The sequence below is a fragment of the Anabrus simplex genome, chromosome 8 (assembly GCF_040414725.1).
Source record: "Anabrus simplex isolate iqAnaSimp1 chromosome 8, ASM4041472v1, whole genome shotgun sequence".
In the NCBI taxonomy this organism is placed as follows: Eukaryota; Metazoa; Arthropoda; class Insecta; order Orthoptera; family Tettigoniidae; genus Anabrus; species Anabrus simplex.
Window position 1 is genome coordinate 140,097,826 of NC_090272.1, and position 19,857 is coordinate 140,117,682.

Below are 19,857 nucleotides of genomic sequence, written 5' to 3' on the forward strand. Positions count from 1 at the left end.
AATTCTCCCATACCAATGGCAAGGAAAAATAACTGCACAAAATGTATGAAAGACTGACTTTTCGAGATTTCTAGAGTATATTTGAATGAAAATCAATAAACGTTATTTATAAATTATCAAATAAATTTTCCACACTGACATACAGTTTGCATCCGCCAAAACACTAACTTCGCGCCGCATCCGTGAGGGCTCTAACTACTGTATATCCATACCATTCACTAATTCTTCCAGATGCTCCGCCGATCAGAAAAAAGTGAAGATATTTCCTGAAAACGTTAGGTTCACGGCCGTGAATCAACCCTTCGACCCTCTGAAGCGAAGGCCACTAAGCTGACCATTCAACTAAGGAACTGCACTTGTCTCCCTCTGTAAATGACCCAGATATTTTATACTTCTATCTTGGATGGTTTGTATCGAATCTCGTTCTGTTCAACATTTTCTTAGGACTTCATTATTTGTTACTGGACTTTCTCTTGTAATTTCTATGACCGCTACTCTGTCCAATGTGCAAACTTGATTCCAGGATATTGCACCTAAGAGTGATGTTGACTAGATATAACGCTTCGTTAGAGTTTGCCTGAGTTTCAGGTTTATATTACTGTCTCAATACTTCTATTCCAGCACTCATTCGAGGCTTAATATCATTGAACGAGCTGGGAGACTAACCGTGGACATCCGACTTATAGCCTCTTCACTAAGTGGCTGGTTTATATAAGGTGTCCAAAACTTGCCGTTAAATTTTCCAAAATAGGCAACTCACAGCACGCCGTAAGGGCTGGATAAGACGGCAGCTAATTTAATATGCGTAAACACCTGACTATTCAGCATGTGCTACAGAAAATTCATACACTATCTTCTTCCAAACAGATTGATTGATTGATTGATTGATTGATTGATTGATTGATTGATTGATTGATTGATTGATTGATTGATTGATTGATTGATTGATTGATTGATTGATTGATTGATTGATTGATTGATTGATTGATTGATTGATTGATTGATTGATTGATTGATTGATTGATTGATTGATTGATTGATTGATTGATTGATTGATTGATTGATTGATTGATTGATTGATTGATTGATTGATTGATTGATTGATTGATTGATTGATTGATTGATTGATTGATTGATTGATTGATTGATTGATTGATTGATTGTAAATGATCTCCATTAACTACCAAGTATAAGAGTGAAATGAATCCAATTGCCATAGAATTCCTTCGGCGATAGCCAAGAGCATTCGGTGCGCGATAACAAGGCTTGTAGATGGCAGAACACGTGCAGTTTAAAAGACAAGAACTGTGAACTCTCTCCTCCTAGTATCTATGTGTAACTAGGCGAGAGCAATAAATCTTGTGTAGAATCAGAGTCTGAACCCGTGGTATCCTGTTTCCTGAGCCCCCATGAGCTCATGAGCACCCTAGGCCTGCACGCGGCGTCCCCTTTAAGCCCGGCGCCAGCTTCATGATGACCTACATAGCAGAACACCCGGGCGTCCCAGCATGCCGTGTAACACAGACATAACACTCTCGCTCGCTGCCCGTCAGCGTAATATTATATCAGCCGTCAGCAGATGCTACTTCTCTCATAAATCTCTTTTTTTCTCTCTCATTCTTCCCTCTTATTATTATCACTTTCGTCACCTCACTTTTGTATTCCGTCTTTCCTTAACCCTTGCCTCCGTTAAATGGCGCGCCCAATCATGACTAAATTGCATGACCAATTTATTGAATATTTCAACGATCAAAGAATTTATATCAGTGTAGTACGTGGCAAATTGCTCACAGCCATGGCCCACGAGTTAAGACACGCGCCAGCGTGTGTTATAGCCTCAACTCAAATCAAACACTTCGTTTACAAGTTGTTAGAAGATCATCATCATCATCATCATTGTAGAGTTTCAGTTTCCCGGGTACTGGTGGCGAGTCTCTTCCAATCTGTCTTACTGAGATAAATTATATTGTTAATAACGTCCTCCAGTTCCCTTCCCCGATCTGCAAAGTTCATCTTTACGATGTCCATGCAGAGGGATCTTGGTCTTCCCACCATCCGTTTTCCTGTTGCATGTCTCTGCAAGTTAACATAAGCTGTCCTTGTTGCTCCATCCTCATTACATGCCCAAACCAACCCAATCTGAACATGCTGACCCGATCTAACAGTGATGTCTCGATCCCAGCTTCCTTTCTAACTATGTCGTTCCTTAACTGGTCCAGTTTTGTTTTTTGAATTGTGGACCTCAGGAAGTTCATCTCAGATGCTTGCAACCTTGATGGGTCGTCCTTAGTGAGGGTGCAGGTTTCAATACCAAAGGTTATGATTGGTCTGAAGCACTGGTCGATCATCACCAGCATTGATTTTGTTGGTACTTCGGGATTCCAGAGGAGTGTTAATAGTTGCTGTTAAAAGTGAGAGCTCTTCTACATGGCTTCTATATGGCTAATAGATCTAGGGATTTTACACGGCCGATTCTTCCACACGTTCCATTGGATGGTTTCCTAGCATGATATTCGCTGGTCGTCCCTCTCGGTTTATTGCCATCACTACCGTTTTGGGTTCACTTATCTTGAGACTGAATTCCTGGAACTTAACATTCCATTCATTGAGTCTCAACTGTACTTGTTTCTCAGTTTCTTCCCAGATCATAACATCATCAGCGAAAGCCATTGCATTTAGTTCACCACTGGTTTTCTTGATGTTCTCTATTATGTCATCCATGATGTTGAAAAACAATAATGGAAATAGAAGAACCTATAGACACAAACTATTATTGGCATACGAGTATTCTGGACTGCACCAAGAACAAATGTGCCCATCGTCGAGGAACTGAAAATTCCTAGCCACGTTCCCTCTCGTGTGTGTGAGAGAGAGGATACTTCATTTCTTTAGGCACATTCTGAGGCTAAATGGGGGAAAACCTTGAGAAGTGTATTCTGGAAGGGAAGATCGAAGGCAGAAGACTACGGGGAAGAACTACGAGCCGATGGAAGGGGCAAATAAATATGATCGCCGGTTCACCTCTCCAGCACACCCTACAGAAAACTCAGGCCGTTCAAGATGGCGACAGCACATCGTGGAAGTTACAAGCACTAATAGGGTCGTGACGCTCAGGAATGAAGAAAAACGACAAAATGTGATGATTCTGAAATAAGATGCTTTAACCTAATCTAAACTTGTTACCACATCTCCTGTACGTCTCAGTGGCTGAATGGTTAGCGTCTTGGCAATTTCAGTAAGTATGCCGAGCGAGTTAGGCGAGGGTTTACGGTCGCGTAGCTGTGAGCTTGCACTCAGGAGAAAGTGGGTTCGAATCCCCCTATCGTCATTCCTGAATATGTTTTGCCGTGGTTTCCCATCTTATACCATAAAAATACTGAGGCCGTAGCTTAATTCATAGATTATCAAACTATTAAGAGATTATACTTCTCACTCATGGCTAAAAGTTCAATGTACCCCCCACGAAAAATTCACTAAATTCTTTAATAGATTTATTTCTAGAATTAGGGTCACACATATCTCCTTTTCCTTTGTGGAGTACCTTTATTGTTGAAGTTCTCCACAACATTGTGATGTCCCCTGATTTCAGACACAGATTCATTAGGTCTGGAAAAGCTGGGAGTAATATGTTAACTGTTGTCTTGACATGCTCATCACAGATACCATCGAGACCGTATGCTTTCCCGTTTTTCAGACTAGACGCGCTGTTGTGAACCTCCTCCGTGGTGAACAGGCATATATTACTGTCATTAGGTTCGATTGTTTTCTTTTGATATGCTGCCGTGGATCCTTTCTGATTTAATATATGGGAAAAGTGTTCTTCCTAGATGGACATGTCAATGTTGCCAGTTGTTTGCGTTTTCCTGGGTCTTAGTGACAAGTAAGGGTTTTTTTCGTGCCTCTTCTACCACCCTGGTCGTTTTTAGTTCGGTCTAATCATTCTGAGCCTTCTTGAGTAAAGCATGGATGGACGCGAATCAGGACTTACGTCACTTTCTGACTCTTCGGCTGGGCACGGCTTTCATCATAAAATGTGTAAGACAAAATCATACCATGATCGCAACTCATATTGTATCTGCGAACTGTGTGACAGAATTTGTGAACGTTACCAATGTTCATAAGTGTATAAATCGAGGAAAATCTGTCATAGAGTTCTGCATGAACTGAAATGCATACTATCTTTTGTACTTGTAAGGTTATGCTTCACAAATTGTGCGCATTAATAAATTAATTAATGAAAATCTCTAAATGATAGGTTTAAGAAATATGAGTACTTGGCTAATTATTAAGGAATCTGTAATCGATTATAAATCGTTCCTTGAAATACACATCGTAAATAAGACAAGATTGTGAAATTAAATACAATTTATAACATATCACAAGAAATGTAAGAGTTTGTGTCTGTACCAAGCGTAATCCGATTATAATAAAATATCACAGGATATCCGGCCCCACCGTGTAGTGGGCAACGCGTCCGCCTGTCACCCGGGGCCGCCGATTCCCGACAGGATCAGAGGTTTTCAATTGTAAATTATTAATATCCCTGGGCTGTGGACTGGGTGTTTGTTTCATCCTTAATGTTCCTTTCCGAACATTCAACACTTTACAGTTCCGCCATTTCCAAACACACGCAGTTTCACAACATATGGTGCAAAGTAGGGGAAAAAGATCTTCTTAGGTCGACGTCCCGAATAAATACATTTTTTTAAATCACATGATAGCCTGGTTGTATGAAAGTTTCACAAAACACTAGATTTTAGCCTCAATATCAAATTAATAAACAAAGATGAAAATTTTCGAACTTAATTCTGGAATTCAGACATTACGAACCATCAATATTTCAGTGGGATTGGTGTGGCTACATGGCGTGACACAGGTTTTTGATATGTCGTAGTGCAGGTGAAACTTTAAAATGAATCATGGCTCCTTATATGCATATTTAACTTTCTACTTATTTATTTCCATATTTCAATGTTTCTTCGCTTTTTTCCTGAAGGCTGCTCGCGTGCCTCCAGGGACACGCGTATCACAGTTTGAGAAACATTGCCTTTATTAATGCCACAGCCGCTTCCTTCCCAATCCTAGCTCTTTCCAATCCTTGCGTATCCGAAATATCTTCAATGTGTTAGAGCCACTATTAAAATACTACCATCATAGGATAATACAAATACTTGAAATGATCTGTTTAATATGACTATGTAATCTAGATTCACCGAAGCATGTTTTGGTTGTTTTCGCAGGGATGGCCTGAGCCGCATGGACAAGCAGGACCCACGGTATCCAGAGCACGAACTCATCCTGCTGCAGAACCTCACACATCTTCTGAAACATACGTTCAGCAGTCAGTTCGTGTTCCCTGTTCTGGGACATCAGGATCCCATCCCGCCGAGGAACGACAAGTATCATGCTATCTCCAAAATGTGGAGAAACTGGCTCCCACCTGAAGCTATTTCAACTTTTGAGAAAGGTAAATGTAATATAATAATGATTTAAGCCCACTAGGGAGTGCTTATGACTAGTTCTTTTTGGATGCTCGCTTTTGTTCCCAATACATTTTGAGCTCTGATACTAGTTTTTCTTTCCTTTCCTGTGAAATAGGTTTGCGAGATTTAATAACCTTTGATAGAGGAGACCACGACTTTACTATTTTACAAAATTTGGAGCGGTCTGAGAACATCAGTATAAGAAATCCCAGCAGAAGTTAAATTTGTTTCCCATATGCTCCCAGTCTTTTAGCTTTTGATGAGTGAGTAGAACATCTTCGTGAGACTGGCGTTATCCATTCTGAGAAGGTGTCTACAAAACTTCAGCCGCCTGCGTCGCATGCAAGCGTTAGCCGTTTCCAACTGTTGGTACAGTTCAGAGTTCGCTTTCAGTCAGTAGGTTCCATCCAAGAACACTCTTGGTAAAGTCATACAAGTATATGAAAATAGATACTTAGCGTGAATTTCTCACAAAACAAAGCAAGTTACAGTCATAGCCTTCGCCATATACAGAGTGGTCAGAAGTAACGTGAACCGGGTATATGAGCGTTAGAGGGTTGGTCATACTGATAAATAATTTGAAAAAAATTAATTCGATACGTCACGTCGTTATCATTTTATCAGCCAATCACATCGCTTCGAGGACAAACTCAAATGGGCTTTGCGAGTCGATGTTGCTAATCTGCCCGTGTCTTTAGAGCACTCATCCAAGAAAATCACTATCTTGAAGATCTATAAATAATTTGTTGAACATTTGATTGATTTATATTTATTGAAGTATACCAACATATCATAAGAATTTTCAAGTGTTGTGTTATATCCTCAAGACAGTGACTTATTTTAGCGGACATTGAATATTAGATCAGAACTATTTTGAAGTTTTATGCTATCCATTTTAATTATATCTATGGCCAATTAGTTTTTTAGTGTTTTAAGATCTCATGGCTGATGATGGCCTGATATCAATAGGCCGAAATTAGTACCATCTATATATATAAAAGAGTTTTGTCCGTACATTGCTCAGAATTTGAAAAGACTGGTGTTTCTGTATCGGTCATGCCCATAGTAACAAGGAAATGCACTTTTTACTTTTCCGTAATGTCTGTCTGTCTGTCTGTCTGTCTGTCTGTCTGTCTGTCTGTCTGTCTGTCTGTCTGTCTGTCTGTCTGTCTGTCTGTCTGTCTGTCTGTCTGTCTGTCTGTCTGTCTGTCTGTCTGTCTGTCTGTCTGTCTGTACACGCATCACGAGAAAACTACTGAAGAGAATGTAATGAAAATCGGTATGTAATGTCTGGGAATAAGTCGCTACAATCTAGGCCATAAATAATATTTTTCCCGCTGAGAGAAAGGGTAGTTTAGGGGAAGGCCTAAAATTTAATTTTAAAATATTTATGTTATTATTTGTCCCATATTAATAAAAATCGGTATGCAAAGTCGGAGAATAAGTTGCTACAAACTCGGCTATAAACAATTTTATTCACGCTGATTGAAATGGCAGTTTAGGAGAAGGCCTAAAATTGAATAATCAAATATTTGTGTTATTAGTGGTTCTATTGACAAATAGTATATAACTAAATTATATATTACAAACCTGCACGTGGCGAGCCGAACGTGTCCCCGGGTACTCCCGGCACTAAAAACCATACGCCATTTCATTTAGCGGACTATCATGGTATAGCGTAAGCTGCTGTCGCCTAGTGACAGTCTGTCCATCAAGTCGATCTAATCTTGGTGCGGCTTTGCAATTTAATCAAATTACATAAAATTACTCATAATAATAAAACAACCTTACCGATTTCGTTCAAACCACTTCATAATCCCTTTCAGATGTAATAAGAAAAAATTTTGAAAATTTCAGCGAAATCGGTCCAGCAGTTTTTGAGTCTATTAACGTCAAATATACCAACATCCAATTTTATATATATAGATTACATTTCCGATCATTTATGTCTTATACATTTTTACTGTACCGACCATGATAACGGAGATACTCATGAATTTGTATTTTTGTTGCTAGGTCCATTTCAGCGCCGCCATGAGAAAATGGGTAGACAGAATCTAATAAAAATCGGTATGTAAAGTCGAGGAATAAGGAATTAGTCTATGCTATAATTAATTTTATAAGACGGCCTAATATTACGGAGTTGAAAGAAAACTGAATGTGAAGGCCTACAATACAGAAAGCTCAGAGCATTGATCAACAATAACATTACATTGACCATTGTTTGTTGTGATGTGCTTTGTGTCTCTGTTGCCACTCGCCTCCGATACATGGGATTACTGCTGTATACCGACATTTTTTTTTTAAATTTGCTATACGTCGCGCCGACACAGATAGGACTCATGGCGACGATGGGATAGGAAAGGGTTAGGAGTGGGAAGGAAGCAGCCCTGGCTTTTATTACGTTACAGCCCCAGCATTTTCCTGGTGTGAAAATGGGAGTCCACGGAAAACCATCTTTAGGGCTGTCGACAGTGGGGTTCGAACCCACTACCTCCCGGATGAAAGCTAACAGCTGCGCGACCCTAACCGCACGGCCAACTCGCCCATTCGCACTGAAAATAACAGCCTGCCTGAATATTGGCGGGAAGTAGCTGGGGAGTTAAGTTAACTTTCTTCTTTAGCATGCCGTTCTCTGGTTCATAAATTTTTTGATACTACTGATACGTAACAAACTGGTTCACCATAGCGTTCGAGCTATTCAATCCCTACTCTGAGGCACTGATTGGAATGAGCAGTGTGCACATTTAACGGAATAATGGCAGAGAAGTGTTCACGGCTGTCTGCGGTCTGTGGACTGTTAGTTCGGCACCGTTCGCTAAAAGTGAGAAAATGTGCAGTTTTTCATTTGATCGAGTATTTTATATAATAACATTGCTTTTAATCGCTACATTCCTACTGACGACTTCCGGTAGGAAAAACACAAATACAGTCTTTCTGAAAATCCCGTAGCGAAGCACGGGTACGTCAGCTAGTGATTAAAATAAATTGGAGTACTAATTTTATATTGTATTGATTAGGTGGATTACATAATTTGTTTACAATAATTATATTGTCATCAACACGGAACATGAACATTATAAACTTTGACATTTTTGTCTGTCAAACTAGGCGGATGATGTTGAGGGGGAGTAGGAATAGGAGGAGGAGGAGGGTGGTTATTAATTAGATCGTACCTAGTCAGCTTCCCTGTCAAACCTCATGTTCCATTCTGTCTTCGGGATAGCATCATTGTAGCTAGTGCTGCTCGATGTAATGAAAATGAGAAACCTTCAGGGACGAAACAGGACGCCGACAGGTACACTTCTTTTATGGTGCATGCCTGATATGTATATTGATCTTGTATTCGCTGACGTGAACGATATTGCGAGCAGTCGGTTTCTCCGCCTTTGAACATTCGTGGAACTTACCTACACCAAACGTGTCACCAGGTATTTTTTACATGTCGACATCATATATGGAGCGCCGTAGAACTTTTAAGCACCCATAAAAATCCCACTACCTCGAATGGATTTGAATCCGTAATTGTGGAATTCAGATGCCGACACTGTGTATAATTATTATTATTATTATTATTATTATTATTATTATTATTATTATTATTATTATTTACAGTTAGCTTTGCATTGCACCGACACAGATAGGTCTTATGGCGACGAAAGTATAGCAAAGGGCTAGGAGTGGGGAGGAAGCGGCGTGGCCTTAATTAAGAAACAGCCCACAGCATTTTACTTAGTGTGAAAATGGAAAACCACGGTAAACCATCTTCATGGCAGCCCACAGTGGGGTTCGAACCCACTACCTCCAGAATGCAAGCTCACAGCTAAGCGACCCTAACAGCACGACCAACTCCGGATCCACCATTTGCCTGGTATGAAATTAGGAAACCACGGTAAACCATTTTCATGACTGCCGACAGTGGGTTTCGAAAATAATAATAATAATAATAATAATTATAATAATAATAATAATAATAATAATATAACTGAACTATATTGTACAAGCATTTTGATGGCACTATTTAAACTGCCTACGTATAAATTTCGACGTTCCAGTTTATGCTACAAGTTGGCAGCGAAACTAGAACTCTATCGGGCGATCTATATCTGGGAATCAATTAATTGTGTTGGGAAAATATCAAATGTGTCACCAGATACCTTTCATATGTCGACATCATAGGATATGGAGTACCGAAAGAGCTTTTCTCAACCGTAAAAACATCCGCCTACCCCGCCGGATTTAACCTCCATGATTTAAGGATTCAGAGGCCGACACTCTACCACTAATCCAGAGAGGGAGTTGGCCAGGTTCAAACTTGTGATCTTGCTTTCTGGAAGTTATTTCACTGATTACCAACGCTTCTACACTGACAGTAATAACAGCAACAATAGTACCTTCCTGTTCCTCTTAACAATAAAATCAGACTTTTTATGTGCATCCGACATAAAAATCCATTGCAAACAGCTAAAACAGAAGAGAGAGAGAATTCCTTTTGTTCCAATTCTTTTTATTACTTTCATATCCAACATTTTAGCGCTATTTTTCCGAGATGCTATAACCTACCGCGAGTTGTTACACAGAATTGCTTTGACAAAAATAAAAGTAAGGTAGTATGCAGCTTCTAATTGCTTTCAATGACTGAGTGATGAGGTGAAAAATAAATTGGGCTTTATGATCTCACCTAAATATATTTAAAACGTCCTAAAGTGGAAGGTCTTCACTTTTAATATTGTCCTTCTCTTCTGAAGATAGTGAGTTTGATCCTGGCTGAGATCGGTGACATTTGAGAATGTGTAATTGTAACAACACCGTGTCGTTGGGTTTCGCCGCGTTAAAGCACTCCCGCGAGACCAAATTTTAATTCAACATTAAATTAAAGTGCTTGTCGTCACTGAAGAATGGTGTCATTACATGTAATAGAAACCTGATTTTACAGGAGAGCTTGAAAACTGTCCTATGGTTGAAAATGAAAAACACAATTGTGCTAATGCAAATGATTTCGTTAAGAAGGAAACCATAATTTTCAGTGTGGACTCAGTCTGTCGAAAACACTAATTATAACATCTATAACACACAGTAATTTAAAAAATTACACATTGTTTTAAAAAGATAATGATGTGTTTCGTTATACAAGAACATCCTTAGATTCTAATTGTCAATGATTGTGAATTGGTGATTTTATTAATAATTTAGACAGATTATGTCTGTTGTAGTCCTCTACTGCCACCTGAGTAACTTTGAGAAGGTTTTCTGTACTTATATAAGCTGCTAATCGTTACCCCTGCAACTGCATTTGTACTGAAGCCCGTTCCCTTGCTCCGATTATGGTTGCATGTACGGGGGTGAGGGACTTTCTGTAGTCAAAAACTCTGTTTAATTGAGACGGAGGGGAATTAGAGGTTGAGGTATTAACAAATTATGGATTAAATTTCATAATAATTATACTTTTTAGTACAAAATATTAAATTTTGTTCTGATAAGAATTTAAGTTTGCACTTAGCGAAGTGTCATAACATACGAGTTGGTACAGTTTACGCAATTATATTGGATATTTGGTTACGTGGTCTCCATAGAATGATCCGGAGGTATAGTGCTGTCAGTATAGTATTTCGAAAAAATTGCAGATATGAGGTTTCCATTCTTAAGCGGCGATATTATTGTTCACCCTCTGAAGGTACAGTGGAGTATGACTATTGCGAGAGTCCGGTTAATCCGAACTGGATTTTGAAAACCTCATTTTATTTTAAAGAATTAAAGGAAAGAATGCGCTTAGAATTAACGTTGGTTTAGAGATGGGAATTATAGGCAGGAATAGGTTAGAATGCAAACGTATTTGAACAAGGCGCAAGGGTTATCTAGCAGCTCTACAGTTAAGTTGATGAGTTGCATACATTGCAGGGGTTCTGATAGTTTGGATCGCTAATATTTATGCAAATATCACGGCAGAACCGTTGTGCATCGATCACTTTTCTCTAGAAAGTCGGCCCGTGTCTTGAACCTGCTGGATGATGCAATATTCAACCGGCGTTTCATAAACATCACATCAGTAAGCGTAACGTCCGGCTCCATTGCTAAAGAGGATGGTTGCCTAGTTGTACTTCCTCTTAAAACAATAATCACCATCACCACCATCCATTGCTAAACGGTTAGCGTGCTGGCCTTTGGTCACAGGGGTCTCTGGTTCAATTCCCGGCAGAGTCGGGAATTTTAACCATAATTGGTTAATTCCCCTGGCACGGGGCCTGGGTGTATGTGTCGTTTCCATCATCATTTCATCATCATCATCATCACCACCACCACCACCACGACGCGCAAGTCGCCTACGGGAGTCAAATCAAAATACCTGCATCTGGCGAGCCGAACTTGTCCTCAGACACTCCCAGCACTAAAAGCCATACGCCATTTCAGTAAGCGTAGCAGTTGAATGTTGGTGTACGTAGCTTACGGCAAGTTCGGCGTCTGAATGTGGAAACCAGTTGCTTAATGTGGTCATTTGCTTTGTTATCATTAGGATTCGGATGTGTAGAACATAAATATTCGTCCAAATATGTGTTCAAATATGCTCTTAACCCTAGAATACTAATATACGAAAAATGAACGTGTATGTGTCATGTAACTGCACACTGCTTCCTTCCCGCGTCACCCCCTACAAAACCACTCCAATGCAGTGCTTCCACTGATCATTGTGAATGATGTCACATAGTATTTAAATGCATGTGTGAGGAGTGAATGCCGGGATAGTTCATTTTCGTTAAGTCACTGCTTTTATTTTTACGTATATTTAGTATTGACGATTATCGTTGGTACGGTACGTAAAACTTGCCTATCAGTAACAGGTACCTGAATGCGGGCAAGTTGTTCATTCCGGACGATTGCTCTATAGTTAATAGGCATGTGGCCATCCAGGACACACTGGATAAGAGTGAAGTAGAAGGAGTTTATTTGCCGTATTCTTGACGAGCTGGGTGAAGATGAGAGCGGGGAAGACAACCATTTAGAAACTGAATCTGTGCACGAAGACTCTACGAAGACGATCCGAACTATTCGCCCAGTGACGATGGTTCCGAAGATAATCTCGACTGTGATCCAGATTTACGATCTTCTGTTGAAACTCAGCAAACTGAGCGACCATAGAAAGGGAAATCTCAGAAAGGAACTAGGAAGAGAATAACAGAAGCGACTACTTCAAACAGCTCGGCTTCAGCCTCTCAACCTCTCGAACAGCTTTTTATTGACTATGAAGTGGATAAACTCTTTGGTAAGGATGGGCGTACATGGAAAATAACTGATTTAAACACAGGAAAATACCCAAAAGGAACATAGTTCATATCCGGCCAGGACCTAAGTAGAACGTAGAAGCTGATCCACTTAGTGGTTTGAATTATTCTTTACTAACAACATAATTCAAACTATACTTCGTAATTCTTAAATAATATATTACTTCTGGCAACAATGTGGAGTTTGCTTATTGTTTTAGCGTGGATATGGACATTCACGTAAATTTTACGTGTGTTAGTATTGGGCAACTAGCGAATAATGTTAGTATTCTAGGGTTAAAAATAGTTGAATATGACCCAAAGAATGAAAAATATGAACAAACATTCAGTATGTACTTCCAAAAAATGATTTTTGCCTCTTATTAATTAATTTCCTTACTAGTTCTTTTACCTGAATTCCACTAGTCTCTTTCATAAATTCATTATCAACCATTAAATTTATTGTGATCATTACCAAAGATAATTTAAATTAATGTTGCAGTCTTACACAATGGTGACCGAGACCTCATCGCTGCTCCTGCAAAATGAAAATCGTATCAGTTACCGGAATGAATGCGTCGTCAGTCGCCGTGGGCACAAAATATTTAAATGAAGAAAAATAGAGGGGGGAAATACATACCTCTTATTCCCCATTTATCTCAGCATTTTCGTGTCAAGCAGTGTCTCTACACTTTTGGACACTAAAACGCTTTAAAGCACTTACTAACTCCACACACTTTGCAGAAGAGGATTTTTTCTTGGGTAGAGAAGCATTACGTCCGCCTCTGTTGTGTAGTGGTTATTGTGATTAGCAGCCACCCTCGGAGGCCCGGGTTCGATTCCCGGCTCTGCCACGAAATTCGAAAAGTGGTTCAAGGGCCGGTCATCTGAGTAGAGAGGTTTCCAATTCCTTCCTCGGCCATCCTCCAAGTGGTTTTCCGTGGTTTCCCACTTCTCCTCCAGGAAAATGCCGCGATGGTACCTAAATGCCACGGCCGATTCCTTGTCTCTCCCTTGCAAACTTCTCATCCCCTCACAAGGCCCCTGTTCAGCATAGCAGGTGAGGCCGCCTAGGCGAGGTACTGGTCCTCCTCCCCAGTTTAACCCCTAACATAAAGTCTCATACTCCAGGACACTCCCCTTGAGGCGGCAGAGGTGGGATCCTTCGCTGAGTCCGAGTGAAGAACCAACCCTGGAGGGTAATTGGATTAAGAAAGAAAGAAAGAAAGAAAGAAAGAAAGAAAGAAAGAAAGAAAGAAAGAAAGAAAGAAAGAAAGAAAAAAGGAAGGAAGGAAGGAAGGAAGGAAGGAAGGAAGGAAGGAAGGAAGGAAGGAAGGAAGGAAGGAAGGAAGAGAAGCATTCCTCTCCGAACACCGCAATTTCTTATTTTAACATTATCACGTTACCCTTATGTCAACTTTATCAGTTAATGAAATGAAGCGTGGATTTTTTTTTTTAAGGTGAAGAAAGGAAAGGAATTTAGACACCATCTGAAGGGATCACAAGTGCTAAGACAGATAAGATCTTGTGGTATTTCCTTGACTCGTAACAAGGGTGACAGTCCAGTGCACGTAAATACCCAGACTGCAAGTCTTAATCTGAAGCAATAGTGACGATTTGGGGAGGGGGGTTGTAGTGCCACCCCCCCCCCCACTCCACTACATGGAGAAAAAAAATTATTCCATTTTAGCCACCAGATCTTTCTCTTAATTTCGACAGACTGAAACCCTAACAGTTATTTTAAAAATCCCCGGAAACTAGGAATTATTTTTAAAAGTCATTTGTTCAGTCCTTATTGTTTTTGCACCTAATTCTTTCCTTTAATTTGTTTAATTATTGAGAAAAATACTTAGTGGAAATACAAAATGTCTATCGTTGCGGCTAACCGATTCATACAGCACAGCAGCGTGTAGTGCTATCAGGCAGGGTAACAGGGGTATATTTTTGCCAAGGTCATGGATAATAAGCTAAAATTCACCCGCTTGCCACGCGCATTCATCAGTCTGGCAGTGTCACTCGGTTGCAATTCTATCTAGTGTCAGTTACTTTGTTAGTGCGTTGTCGAATACTAAGTGACATTGTAGTTGTATAATCACGCCGAATGTCCGGCTCCATGGCTAAATGGTTAGCGTGCTGGCCTTTCGTCACTGAGGTCCCGGGTTCTATTCCCGGCCGGTTCGGAGATTTTAACTTCGTCTGGTTAATTTCCTCGGCTCTGGGACTGGGTGTTTGTGTTCGTCCTAAATGTATAAGTTCAATAATTCATCAAAGTCAATGAATTAATCGGAAACATACAAAATTGTCAATCCATATTTAATAATCAGGAATTTACAACATTGTATGTGGATAAATGATCGTTAAGACCGAAAGCCAAAATTAAAAAAAGAAAACACGCTGAATTTCTATTTAATTGTAATACATTGTGTAATTATTGTTCCTTTGGCGAAATTTTTATTAGTACTTTTATTACTTAACCTTTATGTCCCTATCGAAATTCGCTCAGAGAGCATTAAAAACACCATTTTGCATCTTTTTTTTTCGATTTTGCTGTTCCCCCCCCCCACACACACACAATATAAATCCCATACCCGGGTACTTATTGTTGTCTATAAATTTTTGCCCACGCCCCCCCCCCCACCTACTTCTAACTCCCAATCACCGCTACGGCTCCCAATGAAGATTTTCTAAAATCTATTTTACTGTTTAGTGATGTAAACTCAGACAAGACACCCATAAGTGTGAACTATTCAGTTTTGAGGGCCGAGCTTCAAGTTTCTTCACAATGTCACATTTACGCAAGAAACATCGGACATCACATTCAAAGTACAGTACATTTTTTCGTGCAAAATATGACATTAAACAACTAAAATGATTTAATTATGAACAAAGCAGTTAAAATAGTAACAAATGCATTTATATATCTTATAAAACAAGGCTAAATATGATCAGAAATGTCCAATTCGTGCTTAATTCGAACAAATAGCTAAAATGAAAGACTGGGAACAGTTCATGAATGTCCGAACCCTAATCTCATTCTCTTCCTCATGAACTCCAGAATCTCACTGCGCCATTACTATGATATGCACTTGATGTTCTTCATCTGCACTTCACTCGCTAACGTCAATTTCAGTTGCTTCCTCATCCCCAAGGAGCCCAAGGAGACTCTTGTTGGAGTCACATGCTTCGCCTGGACTTTTAATGCCTGCGAGGCTCTTCCCAGTTTTCTTCTACGATTTCTTCATGAACAGTTCGCTGACGTCGTTTGAAGCCTCAGCTTCACTTCCTTCAGTTCTGAATTCTAAGATAGATTTTCTGGTTAGTCTTAAAAATTTCCTAATCCGAAAAATCCAATTAGTTTGTATTAACGGGATTCTACTGCACATATTATAATCAATTTATGAAAAAAATCTTCATAAGAGGAGGTATGATAGCCAAATGGTATAGCCACTGGCTTTTCACAAAGCTGTGGTTCGAGTCCCAATTTGCATTTGGGAAATTTGACGTGAAAAATGGGTCTATGATGATAGTTGATGAAAGCTTGCTTCTTGAGTGCTTGCTTTCCTTTTTAAGAACATCGTTGCGATATTCAACCACCCTCTTAGGATAATTGTTTGATTTATTTCTAATTCGGCTTAATTATTAACTTTTACTAATACAATTCAGAAGAACCTCCGTGGCTCAGGTGGCAGCGCACTGGCCTCTCACCGCTGGATTCCGTGGTTCAAATCCCGGTCACTCCATGTGAGATTTGTGCTGGACAAAGGGGAGGCGGAACAGGTTTCTCTCCGGGTACTCCGGTTTTCCCTGTCATATCTCATTCCAGCAACACACTCCAATATCATTTCATTTCATCTGTCATTCATTAATCATTGCTCCAGAGGAGTGCGACAGGTTTCGGCAAGCGGCACAATTCCTATCCTCGCCGCAAGATGGGGGTTTCATTCATTCCATTCCTGACCCGGTCGAATGACTGCAAACAGGCTGCGTATTTTCACTAATACAATTCAATAGGCTTAATTAAATATACTTGTATATAAATAGTCAGTCAGTCAGTCAGTCAGTCTTCAGCTCCTCTTTTTAGTGCCTATCCCATAATACAGTACTTTAGGTGAGCTTGGATTTGGGAAATAGTGGGTTCGAGCGCCACTGTCGGCAGCCCTGAAGATGGTTTTCCGTGGTTTCCTATTTTCACACCAGGCAAATGCTGGAGCTTCCCCTTAATAAGGCCACGGCCGCTTCCTTCCCACTCCTAGGCCTTTCCTATCACATCGTCGCCATAAGACCTATCTGTGTCTGCGCGAGGTAAAACAAATTGTAAAAGAAACTACTTTAGAACTGCGAGCATATTGTAGGTTATTCACTCAGATTCATATTTACTTGTGATTATTATTATTATTATTATTATTATTATTATTATTATTATTATTATTATTATTATTATTATTATTATTATTATTATTATTATCGTACTGACTCATCTACCATAACTAAGCATTTTCATTTGATGTCATTTAGGCTGCTTGTGCATCAATTTTGTCGTTCCATTTTTATTCTACCAGATGACATATAAATCCAATTCTTTGTTAGGCTATATATGGCTGAATTTTAAAAGTGTCACCAATCTCGTATATGCCAGCATTGTACATCATGGATTGTCGATTGTACTTCATTCTACCTTTCAGATAGGCCACTGCCTCTGCTGGATTTGAACCCGCAAACTTCGGATCCGCAGGCCGACACTCTGCCACTCATCCTTGTGATGAAAGTGATCGGGAAACTAACTTTTAGAAACGTACAGACAGAGATTGCAGAGAAATGTTTAATATTATATTCGCAAATACGTGACTATGTAATCCACACACCAGAGCGAATTATTGATTCCTGACGTAACTTGTGAAACACGGGCCATAAGCAAAGTGTCACATTATGGTACTACTGACGACCAACCTCTTTATTTCACTCCAGGGCTTTCCTTCCTCCAGTGCCTCAAGGTGGTTATATTTTTACCACGAATGCTGGGTTTCCATTTTTCCTTTTTACCTTCGGGTTCCAGTCCGGGAGAACGGACACGAACTCCGAAATTCAGAAAAGGTCGAAGAAGTGTCCACCCATCCCCGTTCCCGAATTCCTCAACTTACCCTTCAGGTAGAAAAACTAGTGCGTCTGGCTAGCTTGAACCTGGCGGCAGAGAAGAGCATAGTTGTGGTGAACCTAGCGCCGAGAAAGTAAGGTACTGAAAAGTGCTGTTAGACGTTTAGGATACTGAAGATCGAGAACAGTGTAAAAGTAATGCATAGTGAAAGGGGTCAGATACTCCTACTTTTTAAACATATAATATTCAGACAATACAGGAAAGTGAAATATACTTATGATCAGGTTTGGGGATGCTGGAAGAAGTAGAAATGTAAAGCCAAACTTTTAACACTGACGTGTGATCATGTTTTGTCTCGGCATGTGGGAAATCACACTCATAATTCATCTTGAGAAGAGTACAGACTCTTACATTCGGCTAAATAGTGTCCTCTCTAGTTCCTTGCCAGACACTGATATGAATATTAAATAAAGACATCCAGAAGAAAATCGTAAAATGGCAAAATGGCGAAATGGACAGACTGAACTTTTTGAAATGTGTTATCGTTACCTAAAAAAATATCTTCTGAATAAAAGTACTTGCAATTGAAGCTGTTTATTATATGGCTTACTGATGTGCTGCGACGTTGCCTTTGCGGGAAATGGCCAAGAGAAAATCGCAGGTCAGCTGTTGGTTTCAGAGTTCGTGTACTGGCGGTAACGGCAGTTTTGGGCAAGTGGTGGAATTCAGGTGATGAGCAGGTAAAAGTCGAGACCCTGTCCAAGACCTCGCTATCGATGACTTCATATCTTTTTTTTTCCAAAATCAATTACGAACATATTTTACTTTATTCACTCAGATACAAACCAAACTCCGTGGTGACGTATCCTCACTCAGGTATATCTTTCTGTAAATAAAAAGCATCATTCCAAGCATTTGCTGTGAGTTATCAGGTGTATGCATAAGTTTTTGCCGAGTTTTATGGTAAATAAAACACGTGATTTTCAAGGGAAATGCATTTCTTGTTTATTCAAAATATTGGCTATCGGCTTCTACACTCTTCGTCCATCTTTCAGGTAAGTTATGAATACCATACCAGAAAAATGGATTGTAATTTGCGACAAACCATTCATCAAGCCATTTTTCAACTCCCTCGATATTGCTGAAGTGCTGTTCTGCGAGGGCGTGCCCAACTGATGCGAAGAGGTGATAGGCAGATGGCGCCAGGTCGAAGTACGGTGGGTAAGGAAGGATGTCCCATCTAAGCGATTTCAAGGTGTCTGTCACTGCTTTTGCTGTGTGAGACGGCGCATTGTCGTCTAATATAATCAGTTTTCCATTTATTCTGGCCCATTCCGGTCCTCTTTCAATCAATGCGTAATTTAAATTAATTATTTTTTGGCGATAGCGTTGTGCGCTAACGCTTTTGCCGGGATTCAAGAGTTCAATTCTCGTCTTCACGCTTTTGTGGTCTACCAGAGCGTGCACTGTCTTTCACATCAAAATCACCACGTTTAGATTGCCGAAACCATGTCTCACATGTTCTAATCGATGGAGCGGGTTCACCATATGTTTCTACCAGCAAACGATGATTTTGCAACCGAGCTCGATAGCTGCAGTCGCTTAAGTGCGGCCAGTATCCAGTAATCCCATTTTCACACCATGCAAATGCCGGGGCTGTACCTTAATTAAGGCCACGGCCGCTTCCTTCTACTTCCTAGGCATTTCCTATCCCATCGTCGCCATAAGACATATCTGTGTCGGTGCGACATAAAGCAAATAACAAAGATGATATTGCACAGCCTTTTTTTCTTTTAATTAAATAAGAAAAGCAATGCGCTCCGCAAAGGTTCTTTTTCAGACACAAACGTCGACATAATCACTGAATGATACAACACATCCGCTAGTGTTTGTCGGACTTAACTTGTGTATGTTGATAGGTTAAAGTCAAACGAACAAATTGACGAATGTGTCAAATTCATACGCCGCGTACTGTACGCGGGCGCCGTCTCTTAGTGAAACCGGAAAAGGCATGCATGCACCGTAT

General features: G+C 40.0%; 1 protein-coding gene across 1 annotated transcript in view; it reads left to right on the forward strand.

The window, feature by feature from the left end:
- The window catches only part of LOC136879213 (cyclic GMP-AMP phosphodiesterase SMPDL3A), a 580,372-nt gene that overhangs the window by 485,063 nt on the left and 75,452 nt on the right, over positions 1-19,857 (forward strand). Inside the window, exon 6 of the mRNA XM_068229077.1 lies at positions 5,287-5,467. Within this exon, the coding sequence (XP_068085178.1) occupies positions 5,287-5,467 (181 nt within the window). The remainder of the gene's footprint in view (positions 1-5,286; positions 5,468-19,857) is intronic.